General features: G+C 38.6%; 2 protein-coding genes across 8 annotated transcripts in view; one reads left to right on the forward strand and one right to left on the reverse strand.

The window, feature by feature from the left end:
- Positions 1-1,116: 1,116 nt before the first annotated feature.
- spi1a (Spi-1 proto-oncogene a) lies at positions 1,117-13,422 on the forward strand. 2 transcript variants are annotated; one of them, XM_060914926.1, is made up of 5 exons: positions 1,117-1,420; positions 1,757-1,847; positions 5,260-5,432; positions 8,676-8,802; positions 12,532-13,422. In XM_060914926.1, exons 1-5 carry the CDS (start codon positions 1,397-1,399, stop codon positions 12,840-12,842), a joined length of 726 nt encoding a protein of 241 aa, XP_060770909.1. In that variant the 5' UTR covers positions 1,117-1,396; the 3' UTR covers positions 12,843-13,422. The 2 variants fall into 2 exon arrangements, with proteins under 2 accessions (XP_060770909.1, XP_060770908.1); XM_060914925.1 differs by having other exon boundaries at positions 1,127-1,420; positions 8,646-8,802.
- The window catches only part of clpxb (caseinolytic mitochondrial matrix peptidase chaperone subunit Xb), a 33,326-nt gene continuing 24,024 nt past the window's right edge, over positions 13,300-22,601 (reverse strand). For all 6 annotated transcript variants that reach the window (XM_060914924.1, XM_060914923.1, XM_060914922.1 and 3 more), the window contains 6 exons: positions 18,994-19,082; positions 16,448-16,612; positions 16,058-16,354; positions 15,084-15,176; positions 14,875-14,981; positions 13,300-14,522 (listed from right to left, as the gene is read on the reverse strand). In XM_060914924.1, the coding sequence (XP_060770907.1) occupies positions 14,435-14,522; positions 14,875-14,981; positions 15,084-15,176; positions 16,058-16,354; positions 16,448-16,612; positions 18,994-19,082 (839 nt within the window). In that variant the 3' untranslated portion in view covers positions 13,300-14,434. The remainder of the gene's footprint in view (positions 14,523-14,874; positions 14,982-15,083; positions 15,177-16,057; positions 16,355-16,447; positions 16,613-18,993; positions 19,083-22,601) is intronic.

Below are 22,601 nucleotides of genomic sequence, written 5' to 3' on the forward strand. Positions count from 1 at the left end.
AGCAACATATGCTCCCATCCAGACGACGTCTCTTTCAGGGAAGACCTTGCATTTTCCAACATGACAATGCCAAACCACATACTGCATCAATTACAGCATCATGGCTGCGTAGAAGAAGGGTCCGGGTACTGGACTGGCCAGCCTGCAGTCCAGATCTTTCACCCATAGAAAACATTTGGCGCATCATAAAACGGAAGATACGACAAAAAAGACCTAAGACAGTTGAGCAACTAGAATCCTATACACTGAAAAAAAAAGTCATTGAATTTACTTAATTTTAATGCATACATTGGTCCCACACAATCCAATTGTGTAAGCTTAAAGTGATTTCATCCCCTTAATGTTATTGTGTAAGGTTAAAGTTATTTTAAGCTTACACAATTGGATTGTGTGGGACCGATGTACACATTCAAATTAAGTAAATTCAATGACTTTTTTTTTTCAGTGTATTAGACAAGAATGGGTTAACATTCCTATCCCTAAACTTGAGCAAATTGTCTCCTCAGTCCCCAGACGTTTACAGACTGTTGTAAAGAGAAAAGGGGATGTCTCACAGTGGTAAACATGGCCTTGTCCCAACTTTTTTGAGATGTGTTGTTGTCATGAAATTTAAAATCACCTAATTTTTCTCTTTAAATGATACATTTTCTCAGTTTAAACATTTGATATGTCATCTATGTTCTATTCTGAATAAAATATGGACTTTTGAAGCTTCCACATCATTGCATTCCGTTTTTATTTACAATTTGTACTTTGTCCCAACTTTTTTGGAATCGGAGTTGTAATTAGCCACAGTATTTAACTTTTCATGATACTAACTTTCATTAAGAGCAGAAATTGAAATATATTAAACTTTTTTTGTAAGTGCTTTAAGTGCATTTTATACTCCAGGCAAATTATTAAAGAGTGAAACACTCAAACTTTAGATTTAGAAGGACATTAGAAGTCTATAAAATCTAAAATAAATGGAAATATGGCTTTCAAATGTTCTCTCCTTCCAGTAAATAAAGCATAATTGATGTTAAAAAAAAAAATAATAATAATAATAATAATAATAATGAAAATAGAATCAACTCAAAAGCAAAACTTTGTAACACAACAGGATTGGCTGCTCTGAAATGACAGAACTACAGAGTGAACTACAATTATTCATAAGCTCCATCCTTCTGACCTGATCAAAATCAGGAACTACCAGTGCAGAGAGAGCCGTCAGTGAGGGGTAATAAAGTGCAGACCTCAAGAGGCATTTGTCACCATTTCATTTTCCTTTCTCTATTTGTAGTGTAACAGAAGAAAGAAAGAAAATAACAAAGGATAAGTTTGTTTTTCCAGCTTTTGTTCCTTATGTAACAGAGAAGTGTTGTTAGAGCTGTATGAGAAGATTTTGCATTACAGAATGGAGGGTTGTGTCATTTCATCAGTAAGTACCCAAAACCTTTTACTGTCACGAGTGTTAGGTAAAAATCCATAACACTTAATACTTACACTGAACACAGTACTAATATAATGTACATGGTGGTGTGTATATTAGTCAGTAACATTGCAAAGAAAATGTGTGTGTAAGTGATTGTTATAAGCTTATTTCTAATCCAGGGCAAAAGGTTTGAGGCTTTTATTATTATTATTATTATTATTATTATTATTAATTCTAGTAGTAGTAGGAGTAGTAGTAAAAAGGGTTTATGTATGCTTTTGTGTGAAACATTCTGACAAAATATTCTTTTTGTTTCATGCTTTGATTTTCAAAAACCTTCAGTCATCAGATGAAATTGCTGCATACGATCAAGTTTTCCGACCACAGTATGATTTTTACCCATACATAACCAGTGATGCAGATGGTCATTTGGGTAAGTTTATACACACACACACACACCTTTCCCAAAAAAACACTTGTGTGTTGTGTGTGTATGATATATATATATATATATATATATATATATATATATATATATATATTTTTTTTTTTTTTCTCTCAATATGTCACTCGTGAGGATCTCAATTCATTCTTTTTAAATGTGGGTACTCTGTGTTTGTGAATGTGTCTATATAATAAAAAGAAAATCACACGTTGACTTGAAGATATGAAGTTTATCTTCTCCTGTTGAAAAACTCACATTTTTCAGATGAAATACATCACGGATCTGAGTGACATATTTTTGGATATTTCACTCTGATGATGTCACGCCCAGCGTTTTCCTGCTCATTAGATGTGTGTTGCCAAAATGGCGAACAGGTTCAAAATTAAAATTCTTTAGATTAAATTTTATATATATATATATATATATATATATATATATATATATATATATACACACACACACACACACACCAGTCAAAATTTTGTACACCCCTACTCATTCATAATTTTTTCTGTATTGTGACTATTTTCTACACTGTAGAACAATACTGAAGACATAAAATTGTGAAATAACATACAGAACATATATGGAATTATGTGGTAAACAAAAAATGTGCTAAAAAAACAAAAACAAATATGTTTCATATTTTATATTCAAAATTTAGTTCAAAATTAAAATTCTTTTGATTAAATTGTGGGGATTTTTTTTTTTTTTTGTGGATATGTCTATACAATATTAAAAAAATACATGGTGACATGAAGATATGAAGTTTATCTTCTCATGTTGAAAAATATTTCACTCATTTGCTTTGCTCGCCCATGAATATGTTCACCACTTGAAGATCCATCCATCCATTATCTGTAGCCGCTTTATCCTGTTCTACAGGGTCGCAGGCAAGCTGGAGCCTATCCCAGCTGACTACGGGTGAAAGGCGGGGTACACCCTGGACAAGTTGCCAGGTCATCACAGGGCTGATACATAGACACAGACAACCATTCACACTCACATCTATGGTCAATTTAGAGCCCACTTGAAGATAAACTTCATATATTTGCACCATCTCTCTCTCTCTCTCTCATATATATATATATATATATATACACACACACACACCCCTACTCATTCATAATTTTTTCTGTATTGTGATTATTTTCTACACTGTAGAACAATACTGAAGACATAAAATTGTGAAATAACATACAGAACATATATGGAATTATGTGGTAAACAAAAATGTGTTAAAAAAACAAAAAAAAATGTTTCATATTTTATATTTTGCAAAGTAGTCACCGTTTACCTTGATAACACTTTGTACACTGTTGGCATTATCTTAACCAGCTTCATGAGGTCGTCACCTGGAATGCTTTTCAATTAACAGGTGCCTCGTCAAAAATTAATTAGTGCAATTTCTTGCATTCTTAATGCATTTGAGGTCAAACAGTAAATAGTAAATAATAAACATACAGTAAATAGCCCTATTCCACAACTGTAGTAATCCATATTATGTCAAGAACCGCTCAACTAAGTAAAGAGAAACAACATCCACCATTACTTTAAGACATGAAGTGGCTTTCAATTAATGAAAGTGCATCTGATTCAAATTTTTACCTTCTTATAATAATTTTTTTAATTAATTTATTTAAATTAGTTTAAATAATTTGTTTTTAAACTTTCTCTATCTTGTAACGTCATTAGTTTTTACAGGACTGTCTTGAAAATCACTTTGGTGAAGAAGCACTCTGTTAAAATATCATTAAATAAATAAAGAAAAAGATTTAGTAGGTGTGTCCAAACTTTTGACTGGTACTGTATGTGTGGGTGGATAGATAGATAGATAGATAGATAGATAGATAGATAGATAGATAGATAGATAGATAGATTTTTTTCTGTTCTGTGGTCTGCTTGTGGTCTTTTTTGCAATATGATTTGGACAACTGAATGATGCAAATCTTTTTTAAAGAGCTGCTGGTGAAATGCAATGTTGATGCAAAGTAACCTCAGAAACATAGCTATCAGAATCATTTCAGAGAATGAAACTTATACATAATTATTTATCATATAAAATAAACATGACATTATTTTGCAAAAGTAGATCATTAGATGTGAATATGGATCATATTTCAGTCTGTAAAAGATCTTGTTTGTTTTAAGAAATCCAGAAGTTGTCTCTTTCAAAGCACTTGTAAAAAAAAAATTAATCGCAAAATATATATTAAACATGTCCCTATTACTCAACAGACCATCATTAATATCACTTTAAAGGAAAAACATCTTCTCATTTTTAGAATTTTACAGGTTTTTCAATCCACATCAAAGAATATTTTTTTTTAAATAACTTTAATCATCATAGGTTCATACAAAGCACAAGATAGCAATGATAAAATGTGGTTCTAAAGGTGGATCATTCATTTCATTTTAAGATTAAAAAAAACTGAAAAAGAACAGAACATGTAAATTATCATGTGCTTGGGGAATATTTTATAGCTTTGAGCTTGTTCAGATGTTGTGGGCTGTGTTTCATTTCCACTGCTGCTGCAATCTGAAACAAGTATTACTTAGTAGGTAGCAAACCAACTGGAACGGTTTTAGCCAATACTGTAAAAACAAGTTGAGAAAAAAAACTTCCTTACAATTATTTAAAAGGATGTACTAATATTCTGACAAAGAGGTAGAAACTCTGTGTTTGTTACATTTGGATATTGGACATACTTTCAGCTATCATTTCTGTTCCAAAGATTTTTTTTCTTTTCAACCAGAGCAATGTGTTGATTTCATGCATTGTGTGTCATGAATTCCAGACCCACGTGATTTTGTTACTGCCTCAGTAGTTGTTAATGATGTTTTTGGCAATTTATACTATTCTATCTGCAAATAGATATTTGATTTCCAACTGGCAGAGGTGAAAGTTGGCAACAAACTGCTCTCCTGGAGTGAACAATCTTAAATCATATTTCTCTTGTACTCGTTATGAACGTAGAGCCATTTACAGCAAGTCGCCAGTACACGACAGATTTGCACTATGGAGAATATGAGCCTATAGGATATGATCTTTATTCACTGACAAGATTCATAACACACTCTTCTCTCCTCTACACTTTAGAAAGTGATACTAAAGGCAATGACCGCCAGAAACAAACAATCGTTTAGGATGCGGGACATATTTGAAACACCTAGCTGTAGTTTACAACTCTAGATGTATCTTTCTATGGTTAATAAAACACAGCAACTCAAGTTTATTTATACCTCAAGTTCCTTTACCTTGACTTAATTATGCGTTAAACATGTACATTTTGTGGAGTTGTCTTTTGTATTGTTGTATAAGATCCTAATACTGGTAAAACGTCTATTGTCTTTTCTGGAAACACTGAAAATAATTTAAAACATCAATTTCCTCTTGCAGAAAGTGGATGGGATTACCACACTGATCACACTCACCAGACTGAGCTGGAGGTCCCTTCGAGTAGTCACTTCACTGAACTACACTCTGCCACCTACTACTATAGTGATGTGGAGTCTTACCACCCGCCTCTGGATTCAGGCCTGGGGGCTTTTGTGCCTGTGGTCACACCTCAGGTTAGTCCTCGAAAACTTTTACACATTTACTAATGAAAGAAGAAGAAGAAGAAGAAGAAGAAGAAGAAGGTCTTTATTTGTCATATGTACACTCAAGCATAACAAAATTCCTCCTCTGCCTTTAACCCATCTGAAGCAGTGAACACATACATGCACATTCATGTGAGCAATGAGCACATATACATACCCAGAGCAGTGGGCAGCTATGCTACAGTGCCCAGGAAGCAGTTGGGGGTTAGGTGCCTTGCTCAAGGGCACTTCAGCCATGATACAGAGGGAGGGGAAAGTGCTGGTCATTCAATCAACTCCCGTCACATTTTTCCTGCCAGTTCCAAAAATCGAACCAGTGACCTTTGGGCCCCAAGGCTGTTTCTGTAACTTTCTCTGCCCCCATGAAACAGTGGTTCCTTATATTATGTATGTGTGTATGAGCACAATCTACGGTAGTTCAAGTGAACTGTCTAAAAATTCCCAGTCCTGGAGGGTTATTATTCAGCAGTCTGGTTATTTCCCTGCTCAAACTCACATGATTTGATTAACAAGCGAGTTGGTGTGCAGAACTCACCAAACTCTTCGACTCTACACTTCTATCAATTAGGAACCCTTTTTCTAGGAGTTTGTAAATTATTAGAAACTGGTCTGTGTAAGGGAACTGTAACTTACTGGGAAACCATGAAACATTTTGAGAAAATCTGTTTAAGATTGTTTGAGTTTCTATTATTTAAGTGTTCAGGTTGTTAGCAGATTAAATACATTTTCGCGAACCTTTGACTTGTCTTCATACTTTGACCTGCAGTGAAAGAGAGAAAGAGAGTGAGCGTGTAAGCATAAACTTACAGTGAGAATTTAAACCTGGATGCAAATTTACTGCCGTGTGTTAGTTGTTTACTGCAAATTGCATCTATTTTTTTCTCTTTGCAAGTCAGTCCTAATGTTAAGTACACAATGAACACAATGTAAACAGTGTGATGAACGTTAGGAATTAGAGTTAAGCTAAAGAACTATGAGTCATTAAGAGGTGGGTGAATAAAAATGGAGAGGTTTAAAGAGATGAGCACGAGGCAGGATGTCACAGAGACCATCTGCACTGAGAACCACTGAAACACTGCAGTCACACAGACTGATTGCTCAACGTTGTCTTTTCCTGACTGAGGACTGTGGCCACTTAATCGGGGCATGCTACACACATACACACACGCAAAAAACAAACAAACAAACAAACAAAAAACATTTTACAAGGCATATCTTCAAACAGAAATTATACATTAGACCAGCAATTTGAACTCAGGTTTTTTTTTTTACATATTTCTTTACAATTACTGGCAATGGAAATTAAATTGATAAAGAGAACATAAAAGCTATAAAAGGGGCAAAAATGGAATTATTAGGGAAAAAAAGAAAAGTATATTAAAGTAAATGTAGCATGTCTCATGCCCTTTTTTTCTGACACAATAGCTTTAGCAGTTCCTCTTTCATTATAAGGTAATTCTGTGGTTTCCGAGTATGGGACTGCTCTTTTGAGATTGTGTCAACTTAGCATGTTTCTTGTCCACAGCACAATAAACGCTGGCGAAACAATGTTTTAATTTACTTTGCTTTCTTTGAGTGATGCCATGTGAGATTAGTAGTTGTCAAAAAATGTTAAGATAAAAACAGCATTTTTACAACTCAGTTGCTGGGTTTCGCATGTTTGATCAGGTTGTTGGGCCAAAGTTGGTCAAATGGAGTTGACGATGAGCAACACTGCATGCTGAGTTAGCGATGTGGACCTGAAAGGAAACATATACGTTGCATCAAGATTCATTTTCTGGAATTTTCCACTGCACATGTAGAGGCAGTGTGGTGACCAGGAACATTCTGAAGTAAATGTTTCAGCTGCCTATTCAAGGAAAATGTTTTTGTTCATAATTAACTTATTTTATAATTTAGTTAAACTTTCACGGTTATTTTTCTGTCGACATTATGTAGGCTGTAACTTTTTTTTTAAACATGCAGTTTGCTTTAATAGCTACTGTTAGCCTGCTAACACACAGTGATATTATTTGAAGGAAAATATGGCTGAAGTTGGCTACTGGTAATAAATACAACAAAGTAGGAGCCTTTGTAGGATAATCGTAAAGATTAGATCATATTCTTATATACATATTTACAGTTTATATTATCTTATCTTGGGTGGCACGGTGGTGTAGTGGTTAGCGCTGTCGCCTCACAGCAAGAAGGTCCGGGTTCGAGCCCCGTGGCTGGCGAGGGCCTTTCTGTGTGGAGTTTGCATGTTCTCCCCGTGTCCGCGTGGGTTTCCTCCGGGTGCTCCGGTTTCCCCCACAGTCCAAAGACATGCAGGTTAGGTTAACTGGTGACTCTAAATTGAGCGTAGGTGTGAATGTGAGTGTGAATGGTTGTCTGTGTCTATGTGTCAGCCCTGTGATGACCTGGCGACTTGTCCAGGGTGTACCCTGCCTTTCGCCCGTAGTCAGCTGGGATAGGCTCCAGCTTGCCTGCGACCCTGTAGAAGGATAAAGCGGCTACAGATAATGAGATGAATGAGATTATCTTATCTCATTTTGGGTAATTTGTGCTATATAGCTATTGACATTACTTCTAGCTAGTTAAAAATTACCTCATGATTTCTCTGTCACAGATTATTTGCTAGCACTGGAGTCAAGTTCATTGTAATCCTGCATTTAATACACACTAATCGTGATTTCAAAATGTACATGGCTATAGTAGAGTTATCAAGTTTTAGCAGAGTAACACTGCTTTTACACTTTTTTGTAGAGAAAAGTGCTGCCTGAAGCTTTTGTGCTGATGTGAAAAAAAGATGTTGCACCCTGTGCAATGTGCAGTGTAGTCATTTTTGCTCATAAATTGGGGGGGGGGGGGGGGGGGGGGGTGTCAACCCAGTAGACTCAAGTAGGTCAACATCCTAATCCAGCCTCACTGGATTAAATCACACCATGCTGGATTAGCCCATACTCGGGTTGCAGATTGCCCGAAATTGAGTTATTTTTAACCCATCAGTTTTTAGAGTGCAGGCAATTTTTATTCCAAGAATAAAGGGATGTCTAGTCTAAACACTGTTCATACATTCATTGATATTCTATGGTAAAATATTTTTGATTTGTTCTTTATTTAATTTCTGCTTTGTCTCAGCAAAAAAAAAAAAAAAAAGCTTATTAACACACAGCAATCATTGAATATTGTTCTGGTCCACAGTTTGCATATGTCTCTCACCCACTGTACCAGCGCTCTCCTCCTGCCCACTGCAGCACAGACGATGAGGACGCAGGGGCGCGCAGTCCACCGTTTGAGGTGTCTGAGGGAGAAGAGGACCATGAGACACACCTTGCTAGCACGTCTACTAGCATAACAGGTGAGCAAGAAATGGAAGGCTTAAAAGCCAGGCAGCATTTCATTGTGACTCACTTTCAACTTTTTCCATTTCGGCCATTATGATAAACCTATAACACACAGGGGTCTGTTTCCCAAACCTACTGTGATCCTGCTGCTGTATTATCATGACAGGAGCATTTGTGGCTCCGTAGTTAAGCTTCTGGACTGCTGATAAGAAGGTTGTGAGTTTAAGCCCTGTGTTGCAATCATTTAGGGTGGGTGGAGCACAGAAGCACAGCAGGCCAGAACTGAGTTCTCAAACTCTATTATAGCTTTTCAGCTTTAAACTATATACACACAAGCCTCCTGGCTGGAGAGAGTCTCCCTCCTCTGCTCTCTCTCTCCTTTTTTATAGGGCGTGGTCACTGGGGAAGACACACAAACACAGGCTAACTAACATCAGGTGTAGTGATTCTGCCACTTACCTTCCCTGACTCCGCCCTCCGTTCACAGACCAATGCTTGACCACGCCCCCGCTGCCACACCCTGGTATTGCCAAACAGCTGATGCCACTGTTGGGTTGTTGAGCAAGACTCCTAACACCCTCTACTTCAGGGCTGTTATATCATGGCTGACTATGTGCTCTGTTCCCACCTTCCAAACAGGCTGGCATACACAAAGAAAAGAATTTCACCATAGTGCACATGTATAAGTGACAATGACGGTTACGTTATTCTAAAAAATCTTAATACTATGGTGAAAACCAGCTGATCTTACCAGCTAATAGTACAGCAGTTTGAAATACATTGCTGTATCATAGATGCTGATTCCTGGCAAATTTCTGCTGATATGACAGAAAAACATTCTAAAAGTTGTGCACAGTCATTTTTTCTTTAGTCACACAAACTCTGGCCATAGTAGTGTATGACTTCTGGTGCTTTTGCACTAAATGACCCAACCCTTCTTACTAAAGCTGAAAACATGAGAGCAAACTGTTCTCTCATACTGTTCCTCAGTCCTTGCATAACTCCTTTTAAATCACATAACTGGCAACCCAGTGGAATTCAGGAAGAACCTGACTCACACATGGATATCACCAGTGAATGGCAGTGAGGGCACAGTGTAGGTGTTTCATGTGGTTTCTGCAACAAGCCCTAGAATATCATGGATTAGTGGGAGAATGGAGAAAGGCCACAGAATTTCCCAACAACTAACAAATGATGAAATTCCTAAAGGTGACTAAAACATTACAGTGTACTGGTCTTGACAGCACACTTCCCAAGACACAATCATTTATCACTTCCTTTGGTTGCATGGGATTAGAATGAATCTCTGTCATCAATTGTTTTTTTTTTTTTGGTGTTTAAATGGAAATTTACACCCTTTTCATGTTTTGGTCTTGACATTTTGAGCCCTATGGCGTGACTATATAGAAGAAGAAGCCTTTATTTGTCACACATACATTCAAGCACAGACATAAGCACACAGTGAAATTCCTCCTCTGCATTTAACCCATCTGAAGCAGTGAACACACACATGCACACACACACAAGTGAGCAATGAGCGCACGCACACACACACACACACACACACATACCCAGTGCAGTGGGCAGCTATGCTGCAGCACCAGGGGAACAGTTGGGGGTTAGGTGCCTTGCTCAAGGGCTCTTCAGCCCAACCTCAGCCCATGGCTGCCCCATGTTAACCTAACCGCATGTCTTTGGACTGTGGGGGAAAGTAGAGCACCCGAAGGAAACCCACGCAGAAAGGCCCCCCATCAGCCGCTGGGCTTGAACACAGAACCTTCTTGCTGTGAGGAGACAGTGCTAACTACTACACTACACCACTGTATAAGGATTCTGTCTGTCTAGCGGTCACCATTAAAAGTGGTCTCTCAATTTTTTTTCCATTGCTGTATACAGTGCCTTGAAAAAGTATTCATACCCCTTGAACTTTTCACATTTTTCCACCTTACAACCACGAACTGAAAAGTTTTTTATTGAGATTTTATGTGATAGACCAACACAGAGTAGCACATAATTGTGAAGTGAAACGAAAATGATCTTCAAATTTTTAAACAAATAAAAATCTGAAAAATGTGGTGTGCATTAGTATTCAACCCCCCTGCATCAATACTTTGTAGAGCCACCTTTTGCTGCAATTACAACTGCAAGTCTTTTGTGGTATGTCTCTACCAGCTTTGCACATCTAGACACTGAAATTTTTGCCCATTCTTCTTTGCAAAATAGCTCAAGCTCAGCCAGATCGGATGGAGAGCGTCTGTGAACAGCAATTTTCAAGTCTTGCCACAGATGCTCAATGGGATTTAGGTCTGGACTTTGACTGAGCCATTCTAACACATGAATATTCTTTGATCTAAACCATTCCATTGTAGCTCTGGCTGTATGTTTAGAGTCATTGTCTTGCTGGAAGGTGAATCTCCTTCCCAGTCTCAAGTCTTTTGCAGCCTCCAACAGGTTTTCTTCCAGGATTGCCCTGTATTTAGCTCCATCCATCTTCCCATCAACTCTGACCAGCTTCCCTGTCCCTGCTGAAGAAAAGCATCCCCATAGCATGATGCTGCCACCACCATGTTTCACAGTGGGGATGGTGTGTGCAGGGTGATGAGCAGTGTTAGTTTTCCGCCACACATAGCGCTTTGCATTTAGGCCAAAAAGTTCAACTTTGGTCTCATCTGACCAAAGCACCTTCTTCCACATGTTTGCTGTGTCCCCTACATGGCTTCTGGCAAACGGGACTTCTTATGCCTGTCTTTCAACAATGGCTTTCTTCTTGCCACTCCTCTTCCATAAAGGCCAGATTTGTGGCGTGTACGACTTATAGTTGTCCTGTGCACAGATTCTCCCACCTGAGCTGTGGATTTCTGCAGCTCCTCCAGTGTGATCATGGGCCTCTTAGCTGCTTCTCTGACCAGTGCTCTCCTCGCTCGCTCTGTCAGTTTAGGTGGACGGCCATGTCTTGGTAGTTTTGCAGTTGTGCCATACTTTTTCCATTTTTGAATGATGGATTGAACAGTGCTTCTTGAGATGTTCAGAGCTTGAGATATATTTTTTTTTATAACCTAACCCTGCTTTAAACTTCTCCAGAACTTTATCCCTGACCTGTCTGGTGAGTTCTTTGGTCTTCATGATACTGTTTGTTCTTCAGTGTTCTCTAACGAACCACTGAGGCCTTCACAGAACAAGTGTATTTATGCCGAGAGTAAATTACACACAATAGGACTCCATTAACTAATTAGATGACTTCTGAAGGCAATTGATTGCACTGGATTGTACTTAGAGGTATCAGAAGACAGGGGGCTGAATACTAATGCACACCACATTTTTCAGATTTTTATTTGTTTAAAATTTTGAAGACCATTTATCATTTTCATTTCACTTCACAATTATTTGCTACTCTGTGTTGGTCTATCACATAAAATCTCAATAAAAAACTTTTAAGTTCGTGGTTGTAAGGTGGAGAAATGTGAAAAAGTTCAAGGGGTATGAATACTTTTTCAAGGCACTGTACATAAGAAAATGGAAACTTTCACATTGTGTGAAATTATATTTTAGCAATTTGGCATTAGCTATTTATTACTGAAAATATCAATAGTCATGAAATGTCAGAAAAATGTATTATCAGAATATTAGTGTTGTCGTCATATCACCCAGCTCTAAAGCTGAAATAAATAAATAAAGGTTGAAACCTGCCATGTATAGAGTTGTACAAGTCTTGTTTTATTTATTTTTTTATTTTGGTCCTCCAGGCAACAAAAGAAAAATGCGTCTCTATCAGTTCCTTCTGGAGCTGCTTAGAGACGGGGATATGAAAGACTGCATTTGGTGGGTGGATAGAGAGAGAGGCACCTTTCAGTTCTCTTCCAAACACAAGGAGCTGCTGGCCAGCCGCTGGGGCCTGCAGAAGGGCAACCGTAAGAGAATGACCTATCAGAAGATGGCTCGGGCCCTACGCAACTATGGCAAGACAGGGGAAGTTAAAAAGATCAAGAAGAAACTTACATACCAGTTCAGTAATGAGGTGCTGAGGAGAATGTCAGCAGACAAAAAATATCACTGAGAGAGGATTCCCATTGCTCTTGGCTGCAGGATGACCACGGAGGCAGGGCTTTTTTTCTCAACTTTTTCCTCAGGGACTCCACATACACTATATCTCGGACATTTTTAAGCATGGGGTGCGATTTAGGATTTTGCTTCCTTCTGCACTCAACCATGGAAACAAAAACATCTTTGAAAATGATAATGCTAGACAGTATGACAAGTTCCATATTTCCCAGAGGACTAAAGACAGGTTTCTATGTGGATTGTTAATGAAATGGGAAAACTACTGTTACTAGCAGGTGACTCTCTCTGCATGGATTAGGGAAATTTGTGTACACTGTCCCCTATAGGCTTAACATTTACATTGCACAAACAAAAATCCATGATTCCCCCCCCCCCCATCCTGACCATTTTTTACCCTCTTTGATCAATACTACTTAAACAATAACACAGAACAACATGTTACTTATATACGCTTTATTTATATATTTTTAAATAACGACAACTTCTAAATTCAATGGCCTTTGTGGTTGGTGATTTGCTGACATTTCAAATGGAAGAAGGAATCCTAATTCAATAAAAGTATATATGAAAAGTTACTGTTGTGTGTACAAATGTTTCGTTATTGTTGTTACGAATTCTTCAGCACACAAGTGTGTGCGTGTGTACACAGAGTGCATTTCTAAACCATCGGAGATACTGAGATTTGATGAATTTTAAATTACTTCACTTTGAAGAGTGTTTCAACTGTTATACAAAAACATCTTTTAAGAAGAGAGAGAGAGAGAGAGAGAGCGCGAATAACAGGCCATTTAACACATTTGAAAAAGGTCACTTGTGCTGTTGTTGCAATGGCTTGTACATTGTTTTTTAAAAATAAAAATAAATCGCTGTCCTATAGAGTAATGTACATGGTTAAATTACAGGTAGTCTAAAACGGATAAAGCTACAAGCATACAGCAGCATCATGTTCATTACTGTTTTTAAAAAAAAAAAAGGAGAGGTAGAGAAACTAGCACCTGAAGAATTTGAGTGAAGCTGAAATAATCTTATTAAATAAACGGCAAGTTGGTTGGTGTATGCACCAAAAATACTAAAATGAAAACACACCTGGCTTTCTGCCTTAAACTGTATTTTATGACCTCAGTTGAGTTAATGTTTCCACATTCACCAATTCACCAAAACTCACTCAAGAAAATAAGAATTCTTTTTTTGATACATAAAATTATCACATTTTTATCTGTCCACAAAGACTGTACTTAAGGCCTGCTGGGTTGTGCGTCGTCACTTCCTGTACGTTCCTACAGGGAATGTGGGACCAGAAGGGGATTAGGAGGTCGATCTCATTCTTCCTTGTTCAGCTGGTATTTGTTAAGTGCATCTGCTTTAGGTTTAAGTCAAGTTTATTTGTATAGCGCTTTTAACAACAGACATTGTCGCAAAGCAGCTGTACAGAAAATTCAAGACTTAAAAAAATTAAAAAAGCTAAATTTATCCCTAATTTAAATTAGGGTCCTGTTTAGCCCCGAGCAGAAGAATGTTGCATCTGATTTTTAGAGCTTCACTGATGCAGAGTCTAGAGAGATCTTTAAATGTTTCACAGCTGTATTATTAGTTGTTGGCTACATCTGCCTGTCTCAGCCAGTTCTCTTCTTCAATGCCACAGTCATACTCCTCTGTGGTCCGTTTATTTGAAGCTCTGCATGTGCACACACAAAGAGACACACACAAAATCTTTCTAGGAACATTCATTATACTGGAGATTACCAGATTTTAAAAAAATGCCCCACCCTTTCAAGTCCTAAAACTTTTTTTAGGCACAACATATATGTAACAAATGCTATACTAGATGACACTGTCTAGTGCCTTTTAAATCCAGTACAAATATTATGTAAAACTATACCTGGCACATTAATGCACCTTCTACCAACAAAATGATCGTGATGTCTTGACACAGCGCGTCCTATACTCTGACTTAAGGCCAAGGAAATATGGCCTTAAATCAGAGCTCAGGACACACTGTGGACTGAGGATGCTTAAATCAAGTTTACCTGATATAGCATGGTTCAGTTTTGCCCAAAATCACATCCTTATTCAGCTCTACAGACACAATATCAGACTGTGGCACCTCAAACATGGGCTCCAACAACAGCTTCTCCTAAAGGGCACAACATGGTACAGTTATGACTCTGAAGTCAGCTGGAAGGAAAGAAGAAACAGAGCACATGTGCGTGTGTGTGTGTGTGTGTGTGGTCTGTACCATGATGGTTCGGAGGCCTCTGGCTCCAGTATTCCTCTCAAGAGCCAATCTGGCAATGGCCCCGAGTGCATCTGGAGTCACATTCAGCTCACACTGAAACACAGGGCAGACATCACAGCTTATATAACAGACCACAGAAACAGCTAAGAGACTTTTGGTTGATGGTCAGATATAGATCTAGTTCTACTTCCTTCTGTCTCTCCATATATACTATAGTCATAGAGAAGCACACCTGCACATATTCCAATATATTTATACATGGTCAGGTTATGACTCACCACCTACTTTTGTACACCTGAACGTTAATGCAATTATTCAAAATCAGCCAATCATAAGGCAGCAGGACAGAACATATCATCATGCAGACACAGGCCAAGAGGTTCAGTTGAAATCCTCATCAGAATGAGAAAAAAATAAAATAAAATTCTCAGTGACCCGGACACGGTGGTTGGTGCAAAATGGGCTGGTTTGAGTGTTTCAGAAACCATTGAATTTCACATGCAAGTCTTTAGGAGTTTACAGAGAATGGTCCAAAAAAAAAAACATCCAGTGAGTGACAACTCCGTGAAAGCCATTATTCATGAGAGATTTCAGAGAAGAATGACCAGACAGGTTCCAGCAAGCTGACAGGAAGGCAATGGTAACTCAGATAACTACTCTTTACAACAGTGCTGAGCAGAAAAGGATAGAAGTTTGAGGCAGATAAGCTACAACAGCAGAGGATGCCAGCCAAGAACATGAATCTGGGGTTACAGTGGGCACAGGTTTACCGAAACTGGGCAAAATTAAAGATAAAAAAAAAATTAAAAAAAGATTTTTTTTTTAAATAAAAGTATCGTTCTTTTCTGTTTTGAATAAAGCCCATGAAAAGTGGGCAATGAAACCTCAGCCTTCTTGCAGAAAAATGTGTGTGTTTGTCTGTGTGTGAGACAGAATAAGAGAAATGCAGGAAGAGAGAGAGAGAGAGAGATCACCTTATCCATGCTGAAGAGGGCCTGATACTGAGGCACCACAGCGTTCTGGGGCTCAGTTAGAATGCGCACTAGTGTCTGTTCATCCAGGCTGTGCAAAGGCACTATGATAGGCAGACGACCTACAAACTCCGGAATCATTCCAAACTCAATGAGGTCACGTGCCTCTACATGTCTCAGGAGCTGATCCTTCTCCTCCATCTCAGCCACCATATCCAGCTCACTGCCTGAGCTATTGGCCAGATCTGCTGCGGCACAGCGTCCCTTCCCCAGGTTAGATGGCGAGCCAAATCCAAGGTACTGCATACACAAAGCCACAAACGAGGGTCACGGAAAGGCCACTATTGTGATAGCTTACTGCTTCACGTCTGTCTCTCTCTCTCTCTCTCTCACCTTCTCATTCTTCCTGTGGTTAACGATCCGGTCCAGCCCACTGAAGGCTCCTGATGCCACAAACAGGATGTTGGTTGTATCCACGTGCACAGTTTCACCTCGCAACCTTCTGCTGTTCTTTTCTGGAACATTCACAATGGTGCCCTCCAGGAGTTTCAACAAACCCTGAGCACACGTAACAGTTAAGGGCAGGATTAGCACTGTATCCTTGTTAATGTATTATTCTTGTTACAGATCCATCTGGCATCATGTAAAGAAAAGTGGATTTTATCACATGTAATCTGCGTCTGAATTATTGGTCACACAGACAAGAACAAACAGCGCGAGTGCTTAAAATCTAGCTCGTCAATACTGACAGAGTACCAGCTTAGCAGACTGACATTGTTTTGCCACGAGCCAGCTAATGACCATACGCTTCAATACAGACTGTAGGTTATTTAGCCTAAATAGAATTTACTGTGCTAAATTATTACAGTTGTGGAACAGTATCCTCCTGGACAGGAGAAAAAGATTGCTTTAGAAGGACAATAATCCATTTACAGCCATTAGCTTGAGCTGCACCTAAAGACTTAAAAGCCTGGCTTACACATAACACTGGAATAGAGCAAGTGTACAGCACTTTATAGTTGGATGAGTACCATATTATTCATCATGGTCCTGAGTGTTTCAGTTACTGGAACTTATGATGAATTCCCAAAACAGACAACTGCTCTTTGTACACTAATGCTTCACTACAGCATACTAAACAGATTTTCTGTCCCTTCACTTCTGTGCACTACAGGTCATCTTGTACTGTATATTGACTACATGAATATTACACAGGCAACCATTTAAAAAAAAAAACACCAAAGAATAACTACAGTTGTGCTCATAAGTTTACATACCCTGGCAGAATCTATGATTCTTTGACCATTTTTCAGAGAATATGAATGATAACACAAAAACATCTTTTCCACTCATGCTTAGTGGTTGGGTGAAACCATTTATTGTCAAATGACTGTTTTCTCTTTTTTTAAATCATAATAACAGAAATTACCCAAATGGCCCTGATCAAAAGTTCACATACCCTGGTGATTTTGGCCTGATAACATGCACAGAAGTTGACACAAATGGGTTTGAATGGCTACTGAAGGTAACGTCCTCACCTGTGATCTGTTTGCTTGTAATCAGTGTGTGTGTGCATAAAAGCTGAGTGAGTTTCTGGGATCCAGACAGACTCTTGCATCTTTCATCCAGCCACTGACGTTTCTGGATTCTGAGTCATGGGGAAAGCAAAAGAATTGTCAACGGATCTACGGGAAAAGGTAGTTGAACTGTATAAAACAGGAAAGGGATACAAAAAGATATCCAAGGAATTGATAATGCCAGTCAGCAGTGTTCAAACTGTGATTAACAAATGGAAAATCAGGGGCTCTGTTAAAACCAGGCAAATGCCACAAAGTATCTCGCCTACAATACGCCAAACAGCACAGAGACAAGCCTCAAAACTTCTGGAACAAGGTAATTTGGAGTGATGAGACCAAAATTGAACTTTTTGGCCACAACCATAAACGTTACATTTGGAGAGGTGTCAACAAGGCCAATGATGAAAGGAACACCATTCCTACTGTAAAGCACGGAGGTGGATCGCTGATGTTTTGGGGATGCGTGAGCTACAAAGGCACAGGAAACTTGGTCAAAGTTGAAGGAAAGATGAATGCAGCACGTTATCAGCAAATACTGGAGGCAAATTTGCACTCATCAGCCCGGAAGCTGCGCATGGGACGTACTTGGACGTTCCAACATGACAATGATCCAAAACACAGGGCCAAGTCGACCTGTCATTGGCTACAGCAGAACAAAGTGAAGGTTCTGGAGTGGCCATCTCAGTCTCCTGACCTCAATATCATTGAGCCACTCTGGGGAGATCTCAAGCGTGCAGTTCATGCAAGACAGCCCAGGAATTTACAGGAACTGGAGGCTTTTTGCCAAGAAGAATGGGCAGCTTTACCATCTGAGAAAATAAAAAGCCTCATCCACAACTACCACAAAAGACTTCAGGCTGGGGGCGTCGTGGCTCAGGTGGTTAAGGCGCCATACCATGAATGCGGGCGACCCGGGTTCGATTCCGGCCCGAGGTCATTTCCCGATCCCTTCCCGTCTCTCTCTCTCCCGCTCATTTCCTGTCTCTACACTGTCCTATCCAATAAAGGTGCAAAAAGCCCAAAAAAATATCTTTAAAAAAAAAAAAAAAAAAAGACTTCAGGCTGTCATTGATGTTAGAGGGGGCAATACACGGTATTAAGAACTGGGGTATGTAAACTTTTGATCAGGGCCATTTGGATGTTTTTTGTTGTCATTATGATTTAAAAATAGAAAACACAGTTGTTTATTAATAAATGGCTTCACCCAACCACTAACCATGAGTGGGGGAAAAATGTGTGTGTTATCATTCATATTCTCTGAAAAAAGGCCAAGAAAGCAAAAATTCTGCCAGGGTATGTAAACTTATGAGCACAACTGTATTTCAGTACATAAAAAGACCCAAATGTTTCAAATTAAAACACCTGCTGGACGCCTTCTCCTCCTACATCTTTGAGCTGATGTATTCCTGGAAGACTGCCAATCTTATCCACTTCATCCAGAAACACTATTCCTGTGGGGCCAGCACAAGAGTGTGTGAGAAAGTGAGAGGGGTGGGGTTCAGAATAATCACTAAACATTTTTGCATGAGCATGAGATATTATAACCATTATAACCAGTAAGACACAGTCCAAAGTGCTCTGCAAGATTTACCGTCTATTTAAAAAACAACAAAACTGCTCACAATGCATAGACTAAAGCAGTGTTTCTCAACCAGTGGGCTGCAAAGTGCCATCTAGTGAGCTGTGAATTTTTTTTCCCCAAGTTGAAGTTAATTTTTTTTTTTTACTCGGAGTAGGGTACAATTGCTGGGTTGCATCCGATTTCACATCTGCCCCATTAAGCTATGGTCACACTGCAGCTCGTGATGCTTTGTGATGGGTTATCGATGAAAACGAGGCATTTTGGCCGCGATATACATGTGAGCTAAAAGTTGTGGTCACACAGCACGCGAACACTTGACGGTCACGCCTTTGCGCGCTTGAGCCTGGAGCAGCCGTGCATGTTCCCGGAGCGTGTTGTGCGGGTGCTTAGGACCCAGTCATTATGTGAAACACCTGATACTGATTTGAGCGAAATCAGCACGCACAGATACGGACGCTGTTTTCACAGAGGCTTTGCGAAGCATTATCATTATCACGGTCACGTTTGTTTCTAGCCATGTTTAGAACGCTGTTTAAATACTCTGCTTTAGGATTCTGCTTTGCTTTTGTAAATATCACGCCTACTAATAAACAAACCCTCTTCTTGCACTTAGATCCATCTACCACCGTCTATCTTGTAGTGTGTTGATCCCCAGATCTTTAATCCAGCCACAAAAAGTTGTATGCCTCCATGCTTTCCCAGGTTTTCATCGGTGTGTCCATGTAGAACGATGTCTGCAGCAGCAGGTACTTTGAGATGTGGAAATCAACGAATGGATAAATTTTCCAACTCGTAGGAAACATCCTTCCTTGTTAGCGTGCAAAGATCTATCCCACTGAGTGGTTTCTATATGCACTTCTTTTGAGTGTACACTACCGTTCAAAAGTTTGGGGTCACCCAGACAATTTTGTGTTTTCCATGAAAAGTCACACTTTTATTTACCACCATAAGTTGTAAAATGAATAGAAAATATAGTCAAGACATTTTTCTGGCCATTTTGAGCATTTAATCGACCCCACAAATGTGATGCTCCAGAAACTCAGTCTGCTCAAAGGAAGGTCAGTTTTATAGCTTCTCTAAAGAGCTCAACTGTTTTCAGCTGTGCTAACATGATTGTACAAGGGTTTTCTAATCATCCATTAGCCTTCTGAGGCAATGAGCAAACACATTGTACCATTAGAACACTGGAGTGAGAGTTGCTGGAAATGGGCCTCTATACACCTATGGAGATATTGCACCAAAAACCAGACATTTGCAGCTAGAATAGTCATTTACCACATTAGCAATGTATAGAGTGGATTTCTGATTAGTTTAAAGTGATCTTCATTGAAAAGAACAGGGCTTTTCTTTCAAAAATAAGGACATTTCAAAGTGACCCCAAACTTTTGAACGGTAGTGTACGTCTTGGTTTTAATAACTTGCTTGTTTGCTGTACACAAACATGGCAATAAGTTCTTGTGTTAATCAACCAGACTCCACTTTTGGATCATTAATCCCTTTTGACTGAGAATGCCCTGCATGCAGGGTTTTATGTTGGCTTCTAGCACATCCAAACAGTTTTAAATACAATACCTACAATAAAAAATAGTTTGTTTTTACTGCATTTATTTAATTCCTGGGCTCCCAACTTTAACAGGGAGTGAGGTTGCATCCCATTAATACACTTTACAGTAGATTATTAGATTATAATAGAATAGATGAGCCAAAATTAATTGGGGATCTTTTGTAATCGGCCCTGACTCGTTATAAGTATGAATAGGTGGGCCTCGAAGCAGAAAAAGTTGAGAACCCCTGGACTAAAGATATATGATAAATTAAACACCCACGTTTCTATTCTGTTTCTCACAATGTACCATTTTTCAAGATTACATGTCTTAGCCATATTGCTCATTATCCAATCAACAATTAAGTTGTTAACCATGCACCATATTAACTCTTTCACCACTGCAAACTTCATACACAGACTGCTATATACACTATATAACTTTACGTAAGAAATACCATTAACATGAAGTAACTTTCTGATAAATTCCATATAAACCAGTTCAGAATTTTAAAAGAAAAAAAATATAGTGAAATAATAAATAAATGTGTGTGCCATAGTGATTATATTTGGTCCAGTTGGAAACTAGAAGAATCCTGCTTCAAGAATATGTAACACTTATGACAATAAACTGAACACAGGTAAATACACAAATGTGCAAATATAAATTACAGGTAAATTTCTTATTATCTTTAAAATAACAATCTGGCATAAATATTGCCAAAAACAAACCATAACAATATGTACATTAAATATATCAGTTCATCAGTTTCTTCTCACTTGCTACATACAGGTGTATGCACTAACAATCTTTTACACAGGTGTGTGTTAAACCAAGTAATACTATGTGAATAAAGCAAATTTTATTCTAGTTTGAATATGTTAGCAATTTTTATTAGAAAATATATTTAACAGTTATTCCACAAAATCGAGTCATGCATGAGCTGATAGCCGACAAGGTGTGAAGCGCCGTGTTGGCTATAAGCCATGTGCACCGTGATTGAATGGAATAACTGTTTTATTCTATCCACATTCACTGGATTTTGAGAAACGGAGCATTTTTATTTCTTACAAATTCAAAAAAAAAAATAAATAAATAAAATAAATAAATAAAAAAAATAAATAAAAAACTTTGTACAAAACGTCCGACAAAATCATTTCTGCTTAGAATGTAAACAAATTGGCAAAATGACAGCAGCAATTTGTGAAAAATGCTATAATAATAATAATAATAATAATAATAATAATAATAATAATAATAATCTCATCTCATCTCATTATCTCTAGCCGCTTTATCCTTCTACAGGGTCACAGGCAAGCTGGAGCCTATCCCAGCTGACTACGGGCGAAAGGCGGGGTACACCCTGGACAAGTCGCCAGGTCATCACAGGACTGACACATAGACACAGACAACCATTCACACTCACATTCACACCTACAGTCAATTTAGAGTCACCAGTTAACCTAACCTGCATGTCTTTGGACTGTGGGGGAAACCGGAGCACCCGGAGGAAACCCACGTGGACACGGGGAGAACATGCAAACTCCGCACAGAAAGTCCCTCGCCGGCCACGGGGCTCGAACCCGGACCTTCTTATTGTGAGGCGACAGCGCTAACCACTACACCACCGTGCCGCCCTAATAATAATAGTAGAAAAAAAAAAAAGAGAGATACATTACCATCAAATACTTTCATTCCATATATTGGTGCTTTTTTGTAATTTTCGGGGTTTTGTTTTCAAGTAGTTTTTATTTCGTCCTTGGTTGGTTCAGCAACACGCTCCACCATTTTGTTTTTCTCTACTCATGGTATATGAGCTGATAGCCTAGTAGTAGAGTAGCCAA

The sequence above is a fragment of the Neoarius graeffei genome, chromosome 2 (assembly GCF_027579695.1).
Source record: "Neoarius graeffei isolate fNeoGra1 chromosome 2, fNeoGra1.pri, whole genome shotgun sequence".
Classification (NCBI taxonomy): Eukaryota; Metazoa; Chordata; class Actinopteri; order Siluriformes; family Ariidae; genus Neoarius; species Neoarius graeffei.

Excerpts from the sequence above, each read along its gene's own strand:
- spi1a (XM_060914925.1), top strand. The coding sequence starts at position 1,397 with ATGGAGGGTTGTGTCATTTCATCA. Across the intron at positions 1,848-5,259 it reads TGATGCAGATGGTCATTTGG|AAAGTGGATGGGATTACCAC; the intron begins GTAAGTTTATAC and ends TTCCTCTTGCAG. Across the intron at positions 5,433-8,645 it reads TGCCTGTGGTCACACCTCAG|TTTGCATATGTCTCTCACCC; the intron begins GTTAGTCCTCGA and ends TCTGGTCCACAG.